Source organism: Paroedura picta, unplaced genomic scaffold (assembly GCF_049243985.1).
Source record: "Paroedura picta isolate Pp20150507F unplaced genomic scaffold, Ppicta_v3.0 Ppicta_v3_sca21, whole genome shotgun sequence".
Classification (NCBI taxonomy): Eukaryota; Metazoa; Chordata; class Lepidosauria; order Squamata; family Gekkonidae; genus Paroedura; species Paroedura picta.
In genome coordinates, this window is record NW_027518618.1 from 4,377,755 (window position 1) to 4,394,328 (window position 16,574).

Below are 16,574 nucleotides of genomic sequence, written 5' to 3' on the forward strand. Positions count from 1 at the left end.
AACCGGCACAACAAACGGCATCATCGCAGCCAGAAGGTATCTTTTTATTGGACCATCTTCACGTGGTGGCAGCCGACGGAAGCTTCCCCGGGGGGCTGAGCTCTTCTCCAGGTAGAGCCTGAGAGCAGGGCAGATTCAGCCTTCAGCTCCCGCAGGGAGGGCACAGCTCTCTCCCTCCAGCACCGGAGAAAGCAGAGAGAGACCCCCCCCCCCAGTTTGGAGCCCCAGCCCAGCCCGAGGGCCACAGAACAGCCTTGGCTGCCTCCTGCTCTCAGTCACAGCCCAGAGCTCCCACCTTGAGGTGCTCCAGACAAGCTAGCTGCTGCTTTTCCTGACCTTCCTCCACCACCCGATCCACCAAGCCCCCCCTCCACCACTCGAGCCCAGGCTGCAGAGCCCAGCTGGATTCTCCAGGACCCAAAGGCCCCCCCCCTCCCTCCCTCTGCGGCCACCTGAGTCCTGCGCGGCTGCAGTCCAGGCTGGGGAGGGCCGGGCCGGCCTTCCTCTCGGGGCTCCCAGGCCCTTCCACGGAGGATTCTTTCAGAGGTCCCCCTCCGCTTGGGAAGAACGCGCAGGAGGGCTAAGGCAGCTCCAGGCCCACCAAGGCGGCGTCAGGCACGAGGGACAAATTCATTGGGGAACTGGGGGGGGGACACCGCGGCCACGAGTGAGTTTGGGGCCTCAGCCGGCAGGCTCTGCCCCCACAGTGGGCACGGAGCGGCCCCCTTGCCGGCCCAGTATTGGGCGGAGCGGCCCATGGCCTCCTGGAGGCGCGTCCAGGCGAGGGGGTCGTTGCTCTGCACGGCCTGGCAGAGGAGCTGGGCTTGCTCCCGCAGCTCGGCCAGATCCCGCTGCGTGTTGCTGCTCTGCCGGATCAGCTCCTTGGTCCTCAGCGTGATCCCCAGCAGCCCCGACTTCCGGAGGATCTCCACCGTGTTGTGGAAGCGGCGCTGTTTCCCCGGGTTGCCGAAGCCCAGCTTCTTGGAGGCCCGGTAGACCATCCGCGCCTCGGCCTGCTCCAAGCCAGCCTCCCCGGAGTCGGTGGACGAGGTGACGGCGTTCTGGCACGGCACCTCCGGGCCGAGGGCGGCAGGGGCTGGCTGGGCCGAGGAAGCCGGCGGCAGGGGGGGCTCCCCTCCGTGCTTCTCCCCGCCACGTTTTGGGGTAGCCGACTTGGAGGAGGAGACCCGAGCCTCTCCCAGGCAGAAGCGCTTCTTCTGGGTGTTGTTGCCTGCCGGGGTGGCGGCCTCTGGCCCCGCCTTGGACTGCCGGTCGAGGCCGGGATGAGGAGCAATTTTGGGATAAGCGCCGAGCCTGGCTGGGTAGGCCTCCTTGGTGGCAGACTTCCGGCTGGGAAGCAGAGGCTTGAATGCAGCCAGTGGCTGCTGGATTAAGAGCAGGCGGGCCGGGGGGCCTTGGAGGCTGTCGAGCCGATGCGGGTTGCTCCATGCCAGGAACTGGGTGGGGGCAGACGGGCCCAGGGGCTGCAGGAAGGAGAAACCAGAGCGGGCGTCAGGCAGCCATGGGCTGACACGGCATATTCTGGGAAGTCCCAGGGCACTGCTGGAAGGGAAGGCCCACACCTGGGTCAGGGTGCCGGACCCCTGCCGTGGGGGAAGGTGGAGAGGGGGACGCAGGCAAGCGGGACTCGAGGGGCAGCACCCGGGCTCCCTCCCGTGGGTTACCTGTTTGAGGGCCAGGTTTTTGACAATGTACACAGGCGCAAGGCCAGCAAAGGTGCTGCCAGGGACCCCCCTGGAGGCCTTCGGCGGCACCCTCTGCGGCTTGGCTGCACGGTGCGGTGAGGAGGTAGACTGGTCCTCTGTGTCTGTCTGCTCCAGGGTGCTCAGGTACTCTGAGCTCACGTCTGCACAGAAAGGCAAGAAAGGGGCGAGGGGGAGGGGGAAGCATTACGGAGGCAGGAAGCAAAATGAGAACGCAAAACCCTGGCTGCCCACCCCCCTGTCCCAAGGGCCCCAATTCTGTCCTGCTGCATCCCTGGGCCTCTTCCCCCACCGCCTTCCTTCGAGGAGCCCTGGGACTCAGATGTCCGCAAGCTAAGAACCTGCTGCTCTGCTCGCTGCCAGTCCCTTTCCACGTTTCATTTCCCAGCCGCTACGTCCTGTTGGCGGCAGGACTGCCTGACTCCACTTCTTGATCTCTGCCTGCAGCGGGAGAAGGGAAGGGTGTGTGTGTGCTCACAGCTCCTTTCCTCTCTCTTTTTCAAACCCCAGAACTGCTCCTTCATCACGATCGTCAAGCTGTCATTGCAGAAATCCATGAATCCCAAAACCAGAAGTGGCTGATTCGGCCACAAAACCAGCGCTACCCCCTAACTCCTCACCATCCTTGCTGACCCGAAACAACGGAGGATCCAGGAATCCAAAATTTTGTGGGAAGGAGCAATGAAATGGCAAAGGAGCCCAGGAGAACTGCAGTCCCCCTCTGCCCGCTCACTTGGTACGTGGACAGGCAGAATCCCTGAGAGTCGCTGTCGACAAAGATGATCTGAGGCCCAGTGGCCAAGCCCTGCGAGGAACGGCTGAGGGACTTGGACATATTCGGTCTGGAGAAGAGGAAGTTGGGGGGGTGGGATGATTGAAGTATTCGACTCAGAGGAGGGCAGGGAGCAGTTCCTGAGGGCAGCAGAGAGGATGGCAATCACGGGCTTAAATTATGGACCGAAGGGTCTCTCCTCCCCATCCCCCCTCAGCGTCCCAAGCCAGGCCTGACATGGTGCAGACGGGCCGCTGTTCTGTTCTCCAAAGGGCTTGGCATTTGACTCCCTGCTTCCCAGCCCAGAACGCTTCCAGCTGAGGTCGGACCCAAAAGCCCAGCCAAGGAGAAGTTCCGCAGGGCCCCCACGGCCCACCCCTCTCCGCTGAGAGCAGCAGGTCTCACCGACGGGGCCGTTTTCAGTCTTCAGCAGGGGACCGGGGAGGTTGGGTAGCGGATGAAGACTCCCTCAGCACCTCGTGAGGGCCAGGAACTCTGCATGCGCTCTGAGGAATTTGCTTGGCTGAGGTAACGTGCATTTCACTGAGGTAACTACATTTTAAAAATCTGAATGTCTCTGTGCCTTGGGCCTTCTTTCTGTGTTTTCTTTTTTGACCTTTTCCTCACTTTGTAAAAACCTAGTGACACTTTGCCCGTTTTTCCCCTCTCTTGTATAATAAACCCTTTCTAGAGAAGGTATTTCATTTATTTATTACTAGGGGCACAGCCCATTGTATGATGAAATGCAATGGACGCTAGCATGCCCCTGGGGTCCTCGCTGCCCTCCTGGGTGGGACACCCCCGACAGCGTCAGGCCAGCCACCCTCCCCCCACCAAGTCCCAGGGCCCTTGGAGTGGGTCCCGGGTGGGCCAGGCAGCATCCCCGTGGCACGCGCTTGGCGCAGTCCGGCGGCAGCTCCTGGGACAGAGCGGTTCCGCGGGTCAGGGGGATCGCAAGGCGGCCTCTCTCGGTGGGGGAGGCTGTTGGCTCGTGGAGAGTCCGGCCTCGTTGGGGGGTGGGCGTCAGGCCGGGGCCAAGGGGCCAATCAGCAGTCTGCTTTGCACCTGCCAATTAGGCCCTCCGTTTGTCAGGCCGGGGCCAAGGGGCGCCCTTCCCCATCCCGGACTGAGCCCACCCCAACCCCCCTTACTCCTTTATTTATACCGCTCCCCATTAGATTTGTTAGCTGCTGGTTTCGGACCGGCTGGCTTTCAGCGGTTTACGACCAGCTAAAAACAATAAAACATACTAAAATAGTTAGACGACTCCATTTCGCCTCAGACGAACCACCAGGACATTTCCAGCCCGACTCCACAGACTCCCATCCTGATCTCCCTGCCTCAGCGTAGATGTTTGGGGGGTGGGTGCTTGGGGGAGGGTCCCCACAGATCTTCCCTATCCTGACCTCAACCAAATGCCTGGTGGAAGAGCTCCATCTTGCAGGCCCTGTGGGACTGTGGTCGTTCCAACACGCCCCTTAGCTCTTCTGGGAATTCATTCCACTAGGTTGGGTCCGGGACCGAAAAGGCCCTAGCCGAGGCCAGGCAGACCACAGGCAGGCCAGGGGTCACCAACTTATTCAAACTCACAGTGTTTATGTCATTTCTGCATTTATACCCTGCCCTCCCCCGGCAGCTCAGGGCAGCTTACAAAAGCTTCCTCTTGGGGCAATTTACTACTGTGAGATATTTCTCCTAATCTCCCCTCTATGGGCCAGATCCCATGGGTGCTTCCGGGTGGGCTAGAAGGCCATTCCTTCCTGTCGCTTAGGCAGGTCGTGTGGGGAAGGATCAGCCAGGCTCTGCTCTTGTGGCCCTTTTCTCCTGTGCCCAGGGCAATGCCAGTCGCCACCTTGGGGCCAGGATGGAATTTTTCCTCCAAGCCAGATCAGATGAGGGACCCTGGACGCCTTTGCTTTCCTCTGGGCCCCGAGCAGGGGCTGCTTGAGAGGTGGGAGGTAATGGTGCATTTCCTGCATGGTGCAGCAGGCTGGACTAGATGAGCTTTGGCATCCCTTCCTGCTCTGTTCTTCTATGTGTCCCTTTGCATTGCATCAGGGTAGCCCATGCCTTCTCAACAAGGGTTTCATGGACCTCTGGGGTTTTGTGACAGCTGTGGGTGGGCTTCCCGAATGGATTCATTAATTAATTTTTCACATATACTTTTTAAAACTGTTAATCATTTATCGGGTGAAAGGACCATATTATGATCATGTTGACCTGTTTCCCCCCTCCCAAGATGGCCAGTGATGGGTCTGGAGGAGGGCGGGAAGGGGGGCCCTGGTGGGCGTGTCCACAGCTTTGCTTCCCAACCATATTCTGCACGATCAAAACAGTTCTGGGGTTTCTCAGAGCCTGAAAAATGCTTCGGGGATTTCTCAATGGTAAAAAACAAAATGCGTAAGGCTGGTCTAGATGTCCTCATGAGGTCCTGGAAGTGGCGACTGGCGACTAGGGTGTTCTCCAGGCAACTCTTGCTGTAAGGGAGTTTTGCCAGCAAGGAAAGACACTGCCCCCCCCCCTGCCTTCCTACAAGAACTACAAGGGAATGCCTCATAGCTCTGGGCCCCAAGGAGGTGGGGAGGCCAGTCTCTTCTCCTGAGATGCTGCTGACCTCAGAGGGTTGGATTCAGGGGGGAAGGGTGTGGGGAGGTAAATGTTAATTGGCAGATGCCCTTCCCAAAGGAGTGACCTCACCCCTCTGCCCCCAACACCCCCACCCCCACCCCTTGCAGGCCCCCTACCTGAAAATCCCGAGTCCTTCTCCACTTCGCTGGAAGAATGAGGGGATTTCCCGCTGGATCCACGGCCCGGCATCATCTTCCTGGCCTGCCTGGGGCTGCCCTCCGAGGGGGGGCTCTTGGACTTGGAGGGCCGAGCTGGGCCGGTCCTTTTCCCCGGCTTGGGCGGATCAGGAGGCATGGCGGCTCCCTCTGCTGTCCCTGGGGGAGAGGAAGGAAGGAAGGCACAGCTGAGAGGAGACCAGGCGGGCGCAGCAAGCTCCATGCCGGCCCCGGGTCCGCAATCACCACGCTCCTGAAAGGCCTTGCCACAAGCCCAGATCCCTGCGCCGCCCTCTGGCTGCTTGCACGCCCCCCATAAATCTCAGAGATCAGCTCCCCCTGGAGAAGTGGCTGCTTGGGAGGGGGGCTTCCGTGGCCCTGTGCCCTGCTGAGGCCCCTGGAGCTGGCAACCCCAGGCTCTGGGCAAGCACTAGTTACACGCCGTGGCCCCCCTCCCTCCCTCCCTCCCTTACTGGTGCTGTGATCTCCACAGCACTCCAACAGCCAAATCTGGCCCAGCAAGGGAGCAGCCCGAGAGGCCTCGAGTCTCCCCCACCTGGGGCCAGGTGAACGGGATGCCCCTCCCCCTGCCGTGACATCCTCCTGCAAGAACCTCGCCCAGGTGGGCCACAAGCTCAGCTCCTGCGTGGCAATACTAAACTCCCCCCCCCAAAAAAGCAGCCCCCCCCCCCACGACAGCGGTGGATACAGGAAGGCAGACAGCGCCTCACGCCCGAGCCAGCCCCTTGGCCCTCCCCCGTCAGCATTGCCCACTCCGGCCGGCAGCCGCTCCGCAGCTTCTCAGGCGACCTTTCCCCTCCCCCCCTTTTGCCTGGCGATGGTGGCGCGGGGGGGGGGGGGCGGGATGGGGCCCTTTCCTCCTGCCGCTGAGCCCCCCAACGCTCCCCCAACCAACGAAGCCGCCCCTTGTCCGGAGGGAGGAGGACTTCAGCCCCCCCCCCTCGGATCTCACCAGCTCCGCCAAGGGCAGCCGGGGCCCGACCTCTCGTCCCCCGCCGGGGCTGCCGCTGGCCGCTCACCTGCCCAAAGGCTGCGCCTGCGCCTGTGCCGCCCCTCAGCGCCCGGGCTGCCGGGGGCCCGCGGGCGGCCTTGCTCCGCTCTTGCCGGGGGCGGGCGGGGGGGAGGGGGCCACCGGTCAGCGCCCCGCCGCCCCTCCCTCCGTCTCTGCCGCGCGAGCATCCCCTTCCCTGCCTCCCTCCCTCCCTCCCTCGGCGCCGTCGGGGCGCGGCCAGGCGCGGTGCGTCCCGCGATTACATAAGCGGCCGCCCGGCCGCCTCGGAGGCCAAGCCCGGCCCAGGCCCAGCGGGAGGAGCCAGGCAGGCAGGCGGGCCGGCAGGCGGGTGCTCTCCGCCGCACATGGGCGCCCAGGAGCCCCGAGACACATGGAGAGCCACGTGCGCCCCGCGCCGCCTCCTCCTCGCCCGGAGCCAGCGGCTGCAGGTGGCCGCCCTGCCCCCCCCCCCCCCAGGAAGGGGCCTCCGGGACAGAAGCGGCTCCCTCCGCCCGCCCGCCCGGGCTCCAGCCCTTCTCACCAGCGCGGCACCCCGCAGGGCCCGAGGCGGAGCGCGAAGGGGCCGGCCAGCAGTTACATAAGCGGACGCGGCTCCCGAGAGAAGCCGGCCCGGAGCTCTCGGGGGTCTCCGGTGGAGGTCGCGCCTGACTCCGGTCACCGGAGACCCTGGAGCTGGGCCTTGTGCTGGAGGGACCCGGGTCTGGCTGCCCCGCCCTCCTCTCCACCCCCCCCCCACTCCCCCCCGAACATTCAGCCAAGATCTCGCAGCCAGAACCTCCTCCGGGTCCCGGTAAAGCCCCTGCGGAACCGGCCACGGGGACAGATCAGGGCCCTCCGCGAGCGCAGACAACGGCGCAAGGCCCGTCAAGGGGAGTTTCCCCACCAGGCAAGTGGTTGATGCCGGAAGAGCAACATCTGGGTTTCCCTGTGGGGAAAAGCCACCCGCAGACCGGAGACCCCATCAAATTGGGAGTAGTCCTCATAGGGCTAAAGGCGTTTTTCGTTGTTATTGATGTGAAAAGGTTTTATTCTTGACTGTTTTAAACATTCTTGTTAACCGCCCTGAGCACACCAGGAAAGGAAGGTATAGAAATAAAATATGTATTTATTTATTTGAATCCTACACAATTCTAGCAGGCAACAAATTTCATTTCTGGGCTTCCTTCGAAAGGCAGCACATTTTCACTGGCACCTGCAGAATTCCTTCAGCCAGCAGATGAAAAGGGGGGAAAACCACCCTACCTGACTTGGTCAGCTTCTTATACCGGTTTAAGAAACAGCAACGACTAATTGTGTGCATAACACAAAGCGGAAGAATTGCGTGTTCCAATAAACTGCACGTCTGGAGCATCAACCAACACCTACCCAAACCTGAATGTCGCCATAACTCAGCTAGGCTGCCCAGCAGAATGGAGGTCAAATCAATGGCAGGTGTCCCATTCCTCCCCCCCCCCCCAAAAAAAAACCCACTACAGCCTGGTAGGTCACTTCTATGACACTGGAGCAACTACCAGTTCCGAAACAGCAGCCTGGCATCCTCACCAAATCACAATCCCCAGAAAACTTAGGGGGAAGCCACAACCGACAAATGGGGGAAGGGAGACCTGACCTGTCTGAAACCACAAGGCCTCCTCCCCAAAAGTTTCGCACCTCTTGGCCGCATGCCTCAGGGATGTAGCCCTCAGAGGCCGATTCCCCGCCCCTCTCTGGACAGGCAGGCTTCTCTCTATTCTGGGAACGCTCCACGGTCACAAGCTTGAAAAGTTTCTCCTGCATCACAAGCACTTTCGCTCTCTCAGGTTCCCCCAAAGAATCTGGGGTACTGCCTCCTGTCCTGCCCACAACTGTTCAGGGGCTGCCTTTTGACAATGTTGTGTATGTGTGGGGGCTTGTCCAGGTATTGTGCAGTGGGTAGCTAGGAAACAAGCAACATGAGGCTCTTCATTGCTCCCAGGAGTGGGCACCTGTGGAGGGGAGCCGTGCAGACCGGGGACTTGCCTGGCCAAGCCCCCACTTAGATCCATACTAGTAAATAAGCCCGCCGCACTCTGAATGCAGCGGGCCCTAGAGGGGCTCAGGAGCATCAGGGGCCGGCTCTGCAGGTGTGATGGGCCAGGGGCTGGACCCGACGGCGGTCGTGGGGTGGTGTGCAAGCCGGATCCTGCAGCGCGGCCTACCTGGGTCTGAATGGCGGGGGTGAGGCCACTGCCGGCGTGTCAGTTGTTTGGCGGCGTGGCAGTCAGGGGCGGCGCGGGGTGCGGCCCCGCAGACGGTTCCCGATGCTCCTCCAGCGGGTGGGCCGCTGGTCGACGTGGCACGGTGGCTGAGGGGTTCAGTGAGCAAGAAGGGCGGGCGCCTTTGGCACTGCTGGCGCCGCGTCCTCCATCGGCAGGAGGGGTTGCGGGCTGCTCCCGGCTGTGCGGGCCGGGGGGGCGAGGTCTTGAGGAGGCGGGCGCGGTTGGAGGCGGCCGCGGGGCTAGGGCCACCACTGGCGACCTGTCCTCTAGCAGGCGAGGCAGGTTATGGCAGCTGCCGGGCGGCTGCGGGCGAGCTAGAAGGGGGGGCGGGGTGGGAGGCAGTCCGGCGGCAAGGGACCAATTGCGAGCTGTGCTGCACGCGGCTCGCAATTGGTCCTTTGCCGCCGGACTGACAGTCGGAGGGCCCAATCGGCAGGCGTGAAGCGCCTGCCGATTGGGCCCTCTGATTGTCAGTCATGGGGAAGGGGCCTATTGGCACCCTTCGTCATCACGGACAGGGCCCACCCTGGGGGCCCTTACCGAATTATTTAATCTGCTCTGCTAGGAGCGGTTAAAGATGTACAGGAGGTTGAATTGCCCTAGGCTGAGCCTAATTGGCTCAGCGGTGCTTGATTGATTCAAACTCATTGGGCCCCGCGGGTGGGGACCCGACAGCTCATTGGTTGTTCTTCGGGGCTGCTTGGATCCTGCTCCAGACCCCGTGCTCAGCCCTCTGCTGCCCCGCATACACAACACCCCTCCCCCCTTAGATGTGATGGACTCAGGATGTGAAGGATGAATTTATTTTATTTATATACCGCCCTCTCCGCAGGCTGTAGGTATCTGGGGCCATGTAGGTGTGGCCTGACTGGCCTAGCCGGCCTGCACTGCCAAACTCCCGGGGACCGCAGCCACCACTGCTTCTGGCCTGGGCTCCCTGGCTGCAGGGTTGTTGTGTCTCGCTGAGCACGGTATTGGCAGCTCCGTCCGGTTGCACAGGGTGGTTGCGGAAGCGCACCTGGTCCACGTGTCACCGGAGGGTCCGGCCCTCCACGCCCTGGACCCCGTAGGACACTGGTCCTGTTGCGTCCGTGACGGTGGCCGGAATCTAGTTGGGCCCATCACTGTCGTTCCGGACATAGACTGGATCGTCTGGTGCAAAGACGCGGTGCGGCGGGACTCTCGTGGCTCCTTGTCCGGGTCTCGTTGGGGTGTAGTTGATCCAGGAGGGTTCGGAGCCTCCTGCCCATCAGCAGTTCTGCCGGGCTCTTCCCGGTCGCCGAGGATGCCGTGGTATGCTGCCAGGCCATGAACTGTGTGAGGCGCGCCTGCCATTCTCCCTGTGTGAGTTTGGACAACGCATCCTTGGTTGTCCTGACCATCCGTTCGGCCTGTCTGTTTGTCGAGGGGTGGAATGGAGCCGAGGTTACCTGGCGGATCAGGTGCGGCTGGCAGCTGGCCATCTCGCGCTGCCCCTGGTTGCTCTGATGGGTCCTCATGGGTCCTTGGTTGGCGGTATGCGTTCTCGCGTGCCGTCGGGTGGGTCGTGGAAGCCTGCTGTGAGCAGCACACCCGGGCGATGTGCCTTTTCTTGTCGCAGATGCAGCAGATTGCATCGCGGAATTCTTGTCGCAGATGCAGCAGATTGCATCGCGCTGCGTGCATGGGGGCCTGCGCAGCCAGCGCATGGCCTTGTCGGGTGCACTGGGCGGAGGTGTGGCCGAAGCTCATTGTGGTCCACCTCGGCCTCATCTTCCCCGTCGTCCTCGCTCAGGTCCTCATGATGGACCGCGGTCGTGGGCTGCGCCGCTGGTGGGTGCCTTGATGCCTCGGACGGCCTTGGCGCTGCGGTTGGCGGCCTCAGCGTTGGCAGCGTCTTCCAGTGCGTCTTTGAAGGTCAGCCCCTTCTTTCCAAGAAATCAAACAATAAAACAAATAAGCCTGAGTACCCACCTGTGTCACCAGCTGGGGGCAACTGGGGCAGGTCTGCTGAGTTCTTGCATAAGATGCTGGGGAACTGAAAGGAGGTTGGCTGAGGTCTCAAGCAGCAGAAGAGGAAGAACCCGCCCTGATTCTGCAGGATCCAACTTGCCACATAACGTATGGACGGCGGCTACCAGGCTGGGCCAGGCGAGGCCTCTTGCAGATATGGTGGTTCTGTGCCCAGAGGGAGTTCGGTGCCATCTCAGCTGGTCCAGCCCAAAGTTTCACCTTCTCTGCTCTTCCCAGACAAGGGGCCCTCGTCCTCCACACAGAACTCCCTGCAGATGAGCAAAGAATAGCTTGCAAGGACAGAAGGGGCCGGTGAACTGCCAGGTTGGCAGGACAGGAGGAGGAGATGGAGCTCCTTCCCTTGGTTGGTCGGGTCAAAAGTATCCTGCTTGCACCTGTTCAACAGGGGCATTTTTGCAGGCGAGCCAGGGAGACTCCCTAGCACAGAGAAGGGACTGTTGACACCAGGAGCTACAGAGGAGCTTTGGGACAGGAAGGCGCCAGAAGGCAAAACACCCTTCCTAGATGTGGGGTGGGGACCCTTGGCTCACAAGCAGCTCAGAAGCCGACAGCAACCAGTCTAAAAACAGGCAGGGGTGGCTTTCCTGGGCTGTGCGGCTGCGGTCTGGTGGTTTTAATCCCCGACCCTGGCTGGCGTCTTCAGAGGAAGGACACGGCAAGATGGGACACACTTGGGCAGGGAGAGATCCCCATCTTGCCCTGCCCTGCCTCTCAACTGGACAGCCACAGTTCCTGGCGAAAAGTCAAGGGCTTAAACTACCAGACCTCTTGGGCCTGATGGCCTGGAAAACCCACCACAGCCCTGGACTTGCTCTGGGGAAGCCCTGGACAGCTCCGTTTCAGAAAGCGGACACAAGGGTGGGGGGGGGGATGTGTCCCTTCTTCCTCCCCCGCCCCACTCCCATGAGACAGAAAGCTCTTTCCGGAGGGGGGGGGGGCTGTGGTGCCTGCCAAGCTGCCTTGCCAACTCAGGGTTGGGAAATTCCTGGAGATTCCTCCCTGTCCCGAAATCTGCTACCACCGTAAAGGCTGGGGGGGGGGGTGGCCCTTTCACCAGCCGCCGGGACCTTGGGTGAGGGGCAGCCCCAAGCGGAGTCAGGGGTCTGGCCATGTGCCTCTGTTGACACCCCGCGCTGCACCACGAGGGGGGGGGGGAGCGGGGGAGGGACGCGGCGCCTGACGTCACGGCACAGAGTGTTCCCGGCGCGGCGAGGGGGGGGGGGGCGCTCGGAGCCTCTTGCTGCAAGGGAGACCCAGAAAACGTCCCGCCTTCAAACTTCTGCAGAGTGCGGTCCCCTCCGCCCTTCGGCAACAGCGTTTGCTCCAAAAACAGACCCCCCCCCAGCCACCCCCCCCCCTCGAGTACAGGGGGATTTGTAGGGGGAGTGGCCCCCGCGGGGAAGCGATGCCACAGGCTCCACCCTCCGGGGCGGCCATTTTCTCCAGGCGACTTGCGTAGGGGGGAGATCCGCTGTCATTCTGGCGGCTCGCCCAGCCCAGCCCAGCCCAGAGGTTGGCAACCCACCTCCACGTGGTCTCCTGCGCCCTGCCTGAAGCTGTGCCCACCTCCCCCTCCCATCCACAGCCACGCAGCAGCAGCAGCAGCAGCGCCGAGGCCCCCTGGACCTTGAACCCCCCCGGCCCCGGGCCCCGCTCCGAGCCGCGCATTGCAGCCCACCGGGGCGAGGCGCAGGTGTCGCAGGTGCGCCTTTTGGAAACAGCCACGAAGAACGGTCCCGTCCCCGCCCCCCCCCCCCATCATGGGCTCCATTGAAAGAGGTCGCCGGAGGAAAAGAGTCGCAACGAAAACGGGGGATGGATTCTCCCCTCCGCTCAGACGGCCACTCTGGGGCTAGAATGACGGCCGTCTCCGGGAGCACCGCGGGGGTTCTGGGCCCGGGATGACGGGCCCCACAGGGGGCTCGCAGGGGTGCGGGGCTCCCAGGAGCTGTCGTCCCAGGCCCCGAGGAATCCACCGGAGAGCCATGGAAAATCCATTCCAGGTTTTCTTTTCACCTCTTTCTCCATGGCCAGGCATTTCAACGGAGCCCATGCCGGTCAATTGGCATTCTTGCCTCCCATTGTTTCCAACGGGCAGCGCATCCAGCCCCACGGAGGCCGCCCCTGTGGTCGCCCCCCCCCCCCCAGCACGCGCTTTTGGGGAGAGAAGAGCAAACAGGGCCAAGCAGCTCCACGGGCAGGAAATGCCTCCACTGGCCCTTCCCCGCCCCCAGCCATGCCCCCCCCCCGAGGTGGCGTACCTGCTCCCAGGGGCTCAAAAGGCCGCCCCCCGCCCTCCAGCCGCCTTCCCGGTAGCCCCCATCAGATGCCCTCTCCCGCGACCGTCGGAAGGAAGCCACGAGTGGAGGCCGAGCGGCGCAGCAGGAGAGCGGAGAGAGAGCCGGGCTGCGGGGTCGCGGGAGGAAGCCCCTCACGCCCACTCGCCCCCCCCCCCGCTGCCCGCTGCCCGCTGCGAGGAGGACGGACGGGCACCAAGGCCAGGGGAGCCCTCGTGCCTGCGCGTAGGGTCAGACCCCAGGCAAAGCCCCGCACGGACTCCCAGGGGAAAGCAAGCGAGGAGAAGGGGGGGGGGCTTTCCTCCATGGGGAGCTGCAAAGGCGTGAAACAAGGCAGAGGAGGATCCGGCACACCCACAAGCCACAGATTCCTCCTGCCACGGATCCCCTAGTGGGATGCTCTTGGACCTGTCCCAAAGGAAGTCCAAATTCCCAAAGATGCAGGGGGAAATGGAAAAGCCGCTTGGGAAGAATGCCCACCTGCAGAAAACTTCTGAGGTGTCTTCAGGAACGCCTGCAAGGCCACAAAATCATGTTTTTGTTCAGGTGTGAACAGTGTTCTAGCGCAGTGGTCCACAACCTTTCTAGGGCTGCGGACCGGGGGTGGTGGGGAGGGCGTTCGTGCGGCCGTGCATGAGCATTTGCGCCATGCATGACCACAAACGCACATGCACAGCCCTGCTTCCCTCTCCCCGCCCTCCCGCAAAACGAAGCACTTTTGCGGCCGATTTGCTTGCGGACTGGGAAGTTTCTTACTCCAGGGGGGGCGGGGGGAGGGAGCCGTGGCCCGGCGGTTGGGGACCACTGTTCTAGGGAAAGCAGCAGCCAAGGGCCCAGAATAAAATGTGGACAATGCTAACAAAGAATGGCAGAGACACCTTGAAAGGTACAATTCATAGATAAGAGAGAGGTTCATCAGTGGCTTCATAGATAAGAGAGAGGTTCATCCATGGTGTCTTAAAGAGAACCTCCACATCCAAAGGCAGTTAACCTCTCAATCCCAGAGCCAGGAGGCAATATTAGGGAAAGGCCTTGGTCTCCCTTCCCTGTGGCTGGCCCTGCAGAGGAACTGGCTGGCCCCTGGGTGAGACGGGAGGCTGGACTGGATGGGCCCTCCCTGGCCTGACCCAGCAGGGCTCTTCTGAGGGTCTTCTCAGGGGAAGGCCTCGGCCTCTCTGCCCTGTGGCTGGCCCTCCAGAGGAACTGGCTGGCCCCTGGGTGAGGTGGGAGGCTGGACTGGATGGGCCCTCCCTGGTCTGACCCAGCAGGGCTCCCCTGATGTCCTTAGGAAGGTCTCGGCTTCCCTGCCCTGTGGCTGGCCCTGCAGAGGAACTGGCTGGCCCCTGGGTGAGACGGGAGGCTGGATTGGATGGCCCTCCCTGGTCTGACCCAGCAGGGCTCCCCTGATGTCCTTAGGAAGGTCTCGGCCTCTCTGCCCTGTGGCTGGTCCTCTAGAGGAACTGGCAGGCCCCTGGGTGAGACGGGAGGCTGGACTGGATGGGCCCTCCCTGGTCTGACCCAGCAGGGCTCCCCTGATGTCCTTAGGAAGGTCTCGGCCTCTCTGCCCTGTGGCTGGTCCTCTAGAGGAACTGGCAGGCCCCTGGGTGAGACGGGAGGCTGGACTGGATGGGCCCTCCCTGGTCTGACCCAGCAGGGCTCCCCTGATGTCCTTAGGAAGGTCTCGGCCTCTCTGCCCTGTGGCTGGTCCTCTAGAGGACCTGGCAGGCCCCTGGGTGAGACGGGAGGCTGGACTGGATGGGCCCTCCCTGGTCTGACCCAGCAGGGCTCCCCTGATGTCCTTAGGAAGGTCTCGGCCTCTCTGCCCTGTGGCTGGTCCTCTAGAGGAACTGGCTGGCCCCTGTGTGAGAGGGGAGGCTGGACTGGATGGGCCCTCCTTGGTCTGACCCTGGATCAGGCCCCACAGCACTTGGGAATGCTACTTCAGGTTGAGGGTCCTCCCCCTGCCCCCATTCAGAGAAGATTTGATTTTTATACTCCGCTTTTCTCTACCAAAAGGAGTCTCAAAGCAGCCGCCAATCACCTTCCCTTTCTCTCCCCACAACAGACACTGAGGGAGGTGGGACTGAGAGAGCTCTGACAAACTGCTCTGTGAGAACTACACTATTCGCTCATGTTCACTCAGCTGGCTGCAGGTGGAGGAGTGGGGAATCAAACCCGTCTTGCCAGATCAGAAGCCACTGCTCTTAACCATCACACCGTGCCACACTGAGTGTCTAGCTCCAGGGTGGCCAAACTACAGAAGGTGGCTGGCAGGACCCAGGGATTTGGCCTTGTTTGAGCGGAAGAGAAGAGGAAGTTGGAACTTTCCAGGGCCAAATCAGAGAAACCGGTCGTGCTCCTGTAACTTTCTCCTTCGTCTTCCCCGACTTCTGTCCCTGAGCTGGCCTCTTGGTGTTCCGGCACAACTGGTTCCACAGCGAGACACTCCAGCAGCTCCACCTTGGCCCAGAGTAGACAGCGCGCCACCCCTGCGGCAGGCTCTCGGAGGCGTTTCAGGGCAGGTGAGTCAGTGGCCAACCGGCCAAGCCAGGTAATTACTGCACCAGAATCTGCAGCTGCACGAGGAAGGATGTGTGTGCAACTCTCACTCCCTCAAAATGCCAGTCTCTGAAGCTCTAGCCCGGCTTTGTCCAGGCAAAACTCCAGCCCAGCATCAGCTGGCATGTGTGAATGGGCCATCCCAGGTGGAACACCCATCTCCTTGCCTGTAACAAAACCCTTTGTAGTTCGGACCCTATTATTTATTATATATGGCAGATTTACACTCAGGAAACATAATAATAATATAAAACAGGGATCCAAGGAGGAGCAACAGCAGATCGACGGGGCAATCAATCCCCCTATAGGCCCAGTTTTCAATCCACTCATTTGCAGCTGGGGGAAACACAAAAAGCTCCACTACATCTCCCTGGAAAGCACAAGGTTCACATTCCTGGGACAGATGGGAAATGGTTTGCCGGGCTGCCGCACGATCCCATTCAGGACCTGGTATTTTGCCCCATTTGAACAGCAGGTCTGCCCAGCTGCCCAAACCGGTTCTTGCAGTTCCAGCTCACCTCCTCATGATGCCCCCGGGGATGACGCCAAAGAGCTGGAGGTTTTGGCGGCTGGACGACTGCTGTCCTGCCAATCTACTCATTCAGCAGTTTTGCACTGCATAGAGGCCACAAGCGCATTTATCCTGCTTCTGCATGCCAAGCAGGCGTTCTTCCGCTGAGCCTACTTGAGACCACACATTCCGAAACCCCTTCATGCTTGCTTGACCCTAGCTCAGCATTCCCGAGCAAACGTGCCCCAATCCTGAAACCCCCCCCGCCACAGAATCCCCCCCCCCAGCCACCCACCATCTTTCCGCAGCGTGTCTCCGAGCCTGAGCATTTACAACAGGGGTAGTCAAACTGTGGCCCTCCAGATGTCCACGGACTGCAATTCCCATGAGCACCTAGAGGGGCGACTGGAACACAGCGGGAAAGCTCAGCGCTGAGGGTTAAAAGGAGCACAGACAGAACCTGTGAGGACCGTCAAGTGGCTGAACATGTGCGATTCAGAGCCTCTCTCCCCCCCCCCCCCCATGTGCCACCTCAAAGTGCACACACCCAAGTCTCACCCTGAAGATGAGCAGCCAACGCTGGGAAATTGTTCGGCCCAATAAACAAACAGCACGGAAACCTCGAGGCTTGTCACAGCATAGATG

General features: G+C 61.7%; 2 protein-coding genes across 3 annotated transcripts; both read right to left on the reverse strand.

Annotated features, from left to right (window-relative positions):
* Positions 1-23: 23 nt before the first annotated feature.
* LOC143828295 (CLOCK-interacting pacemaker-like) lies at positions 24-6,715 on the reverse strand. Its single transcript, XM_077318624.1, is given in 5 exon segments — positions 24-650; positions 652-1,484; positions 1,686-1,867; positions 5,241-5,438; positions 6,320-6,715. Coding segments are annotated over 5 exon segments (1,443 nt in total). The 5' UTR covers positions 6,480-6,715; the 3' UTR covers positions 24-580.
* Positions 6,716-9,371: 2,656 nt separating this feature from the next.
* Positions 9,372-12,968, reverse strand: LOC143828304 (uncharacterized). Of its 2 annotated transcripts, none has more exons than XM_077318642.1 (2): positions 12,824-12,968; positions 9,372-10,810 (listed from the first exon to the last, which is right to left on the reverse strand). In XM_077318642.1, the coding sequence occupies exon 2, from the start codon at positions 10,299-10,301 to the stop codon at positions 9,423-9,425; it is 879 nt and encodes a 292-aa protein (XP_077174757.1). In that variant the 5' UTR covers positions 10,302-10,810; positions 12,824-12,968; the 3' UTR covers positions 9,372-9,422. The 2 variants fall into 2 exon arrangements, with proteins under 2 accessions (XP_077174757.1, XP_077174758.1); XM_077318643.1 differs by lacking the exon at positions 12,824-12,968 and adding an exon at positions 12,088-12,257.
* Between the last annotated feature and the right edge of the window lie 3,606 nt (positions 12,969-16,574).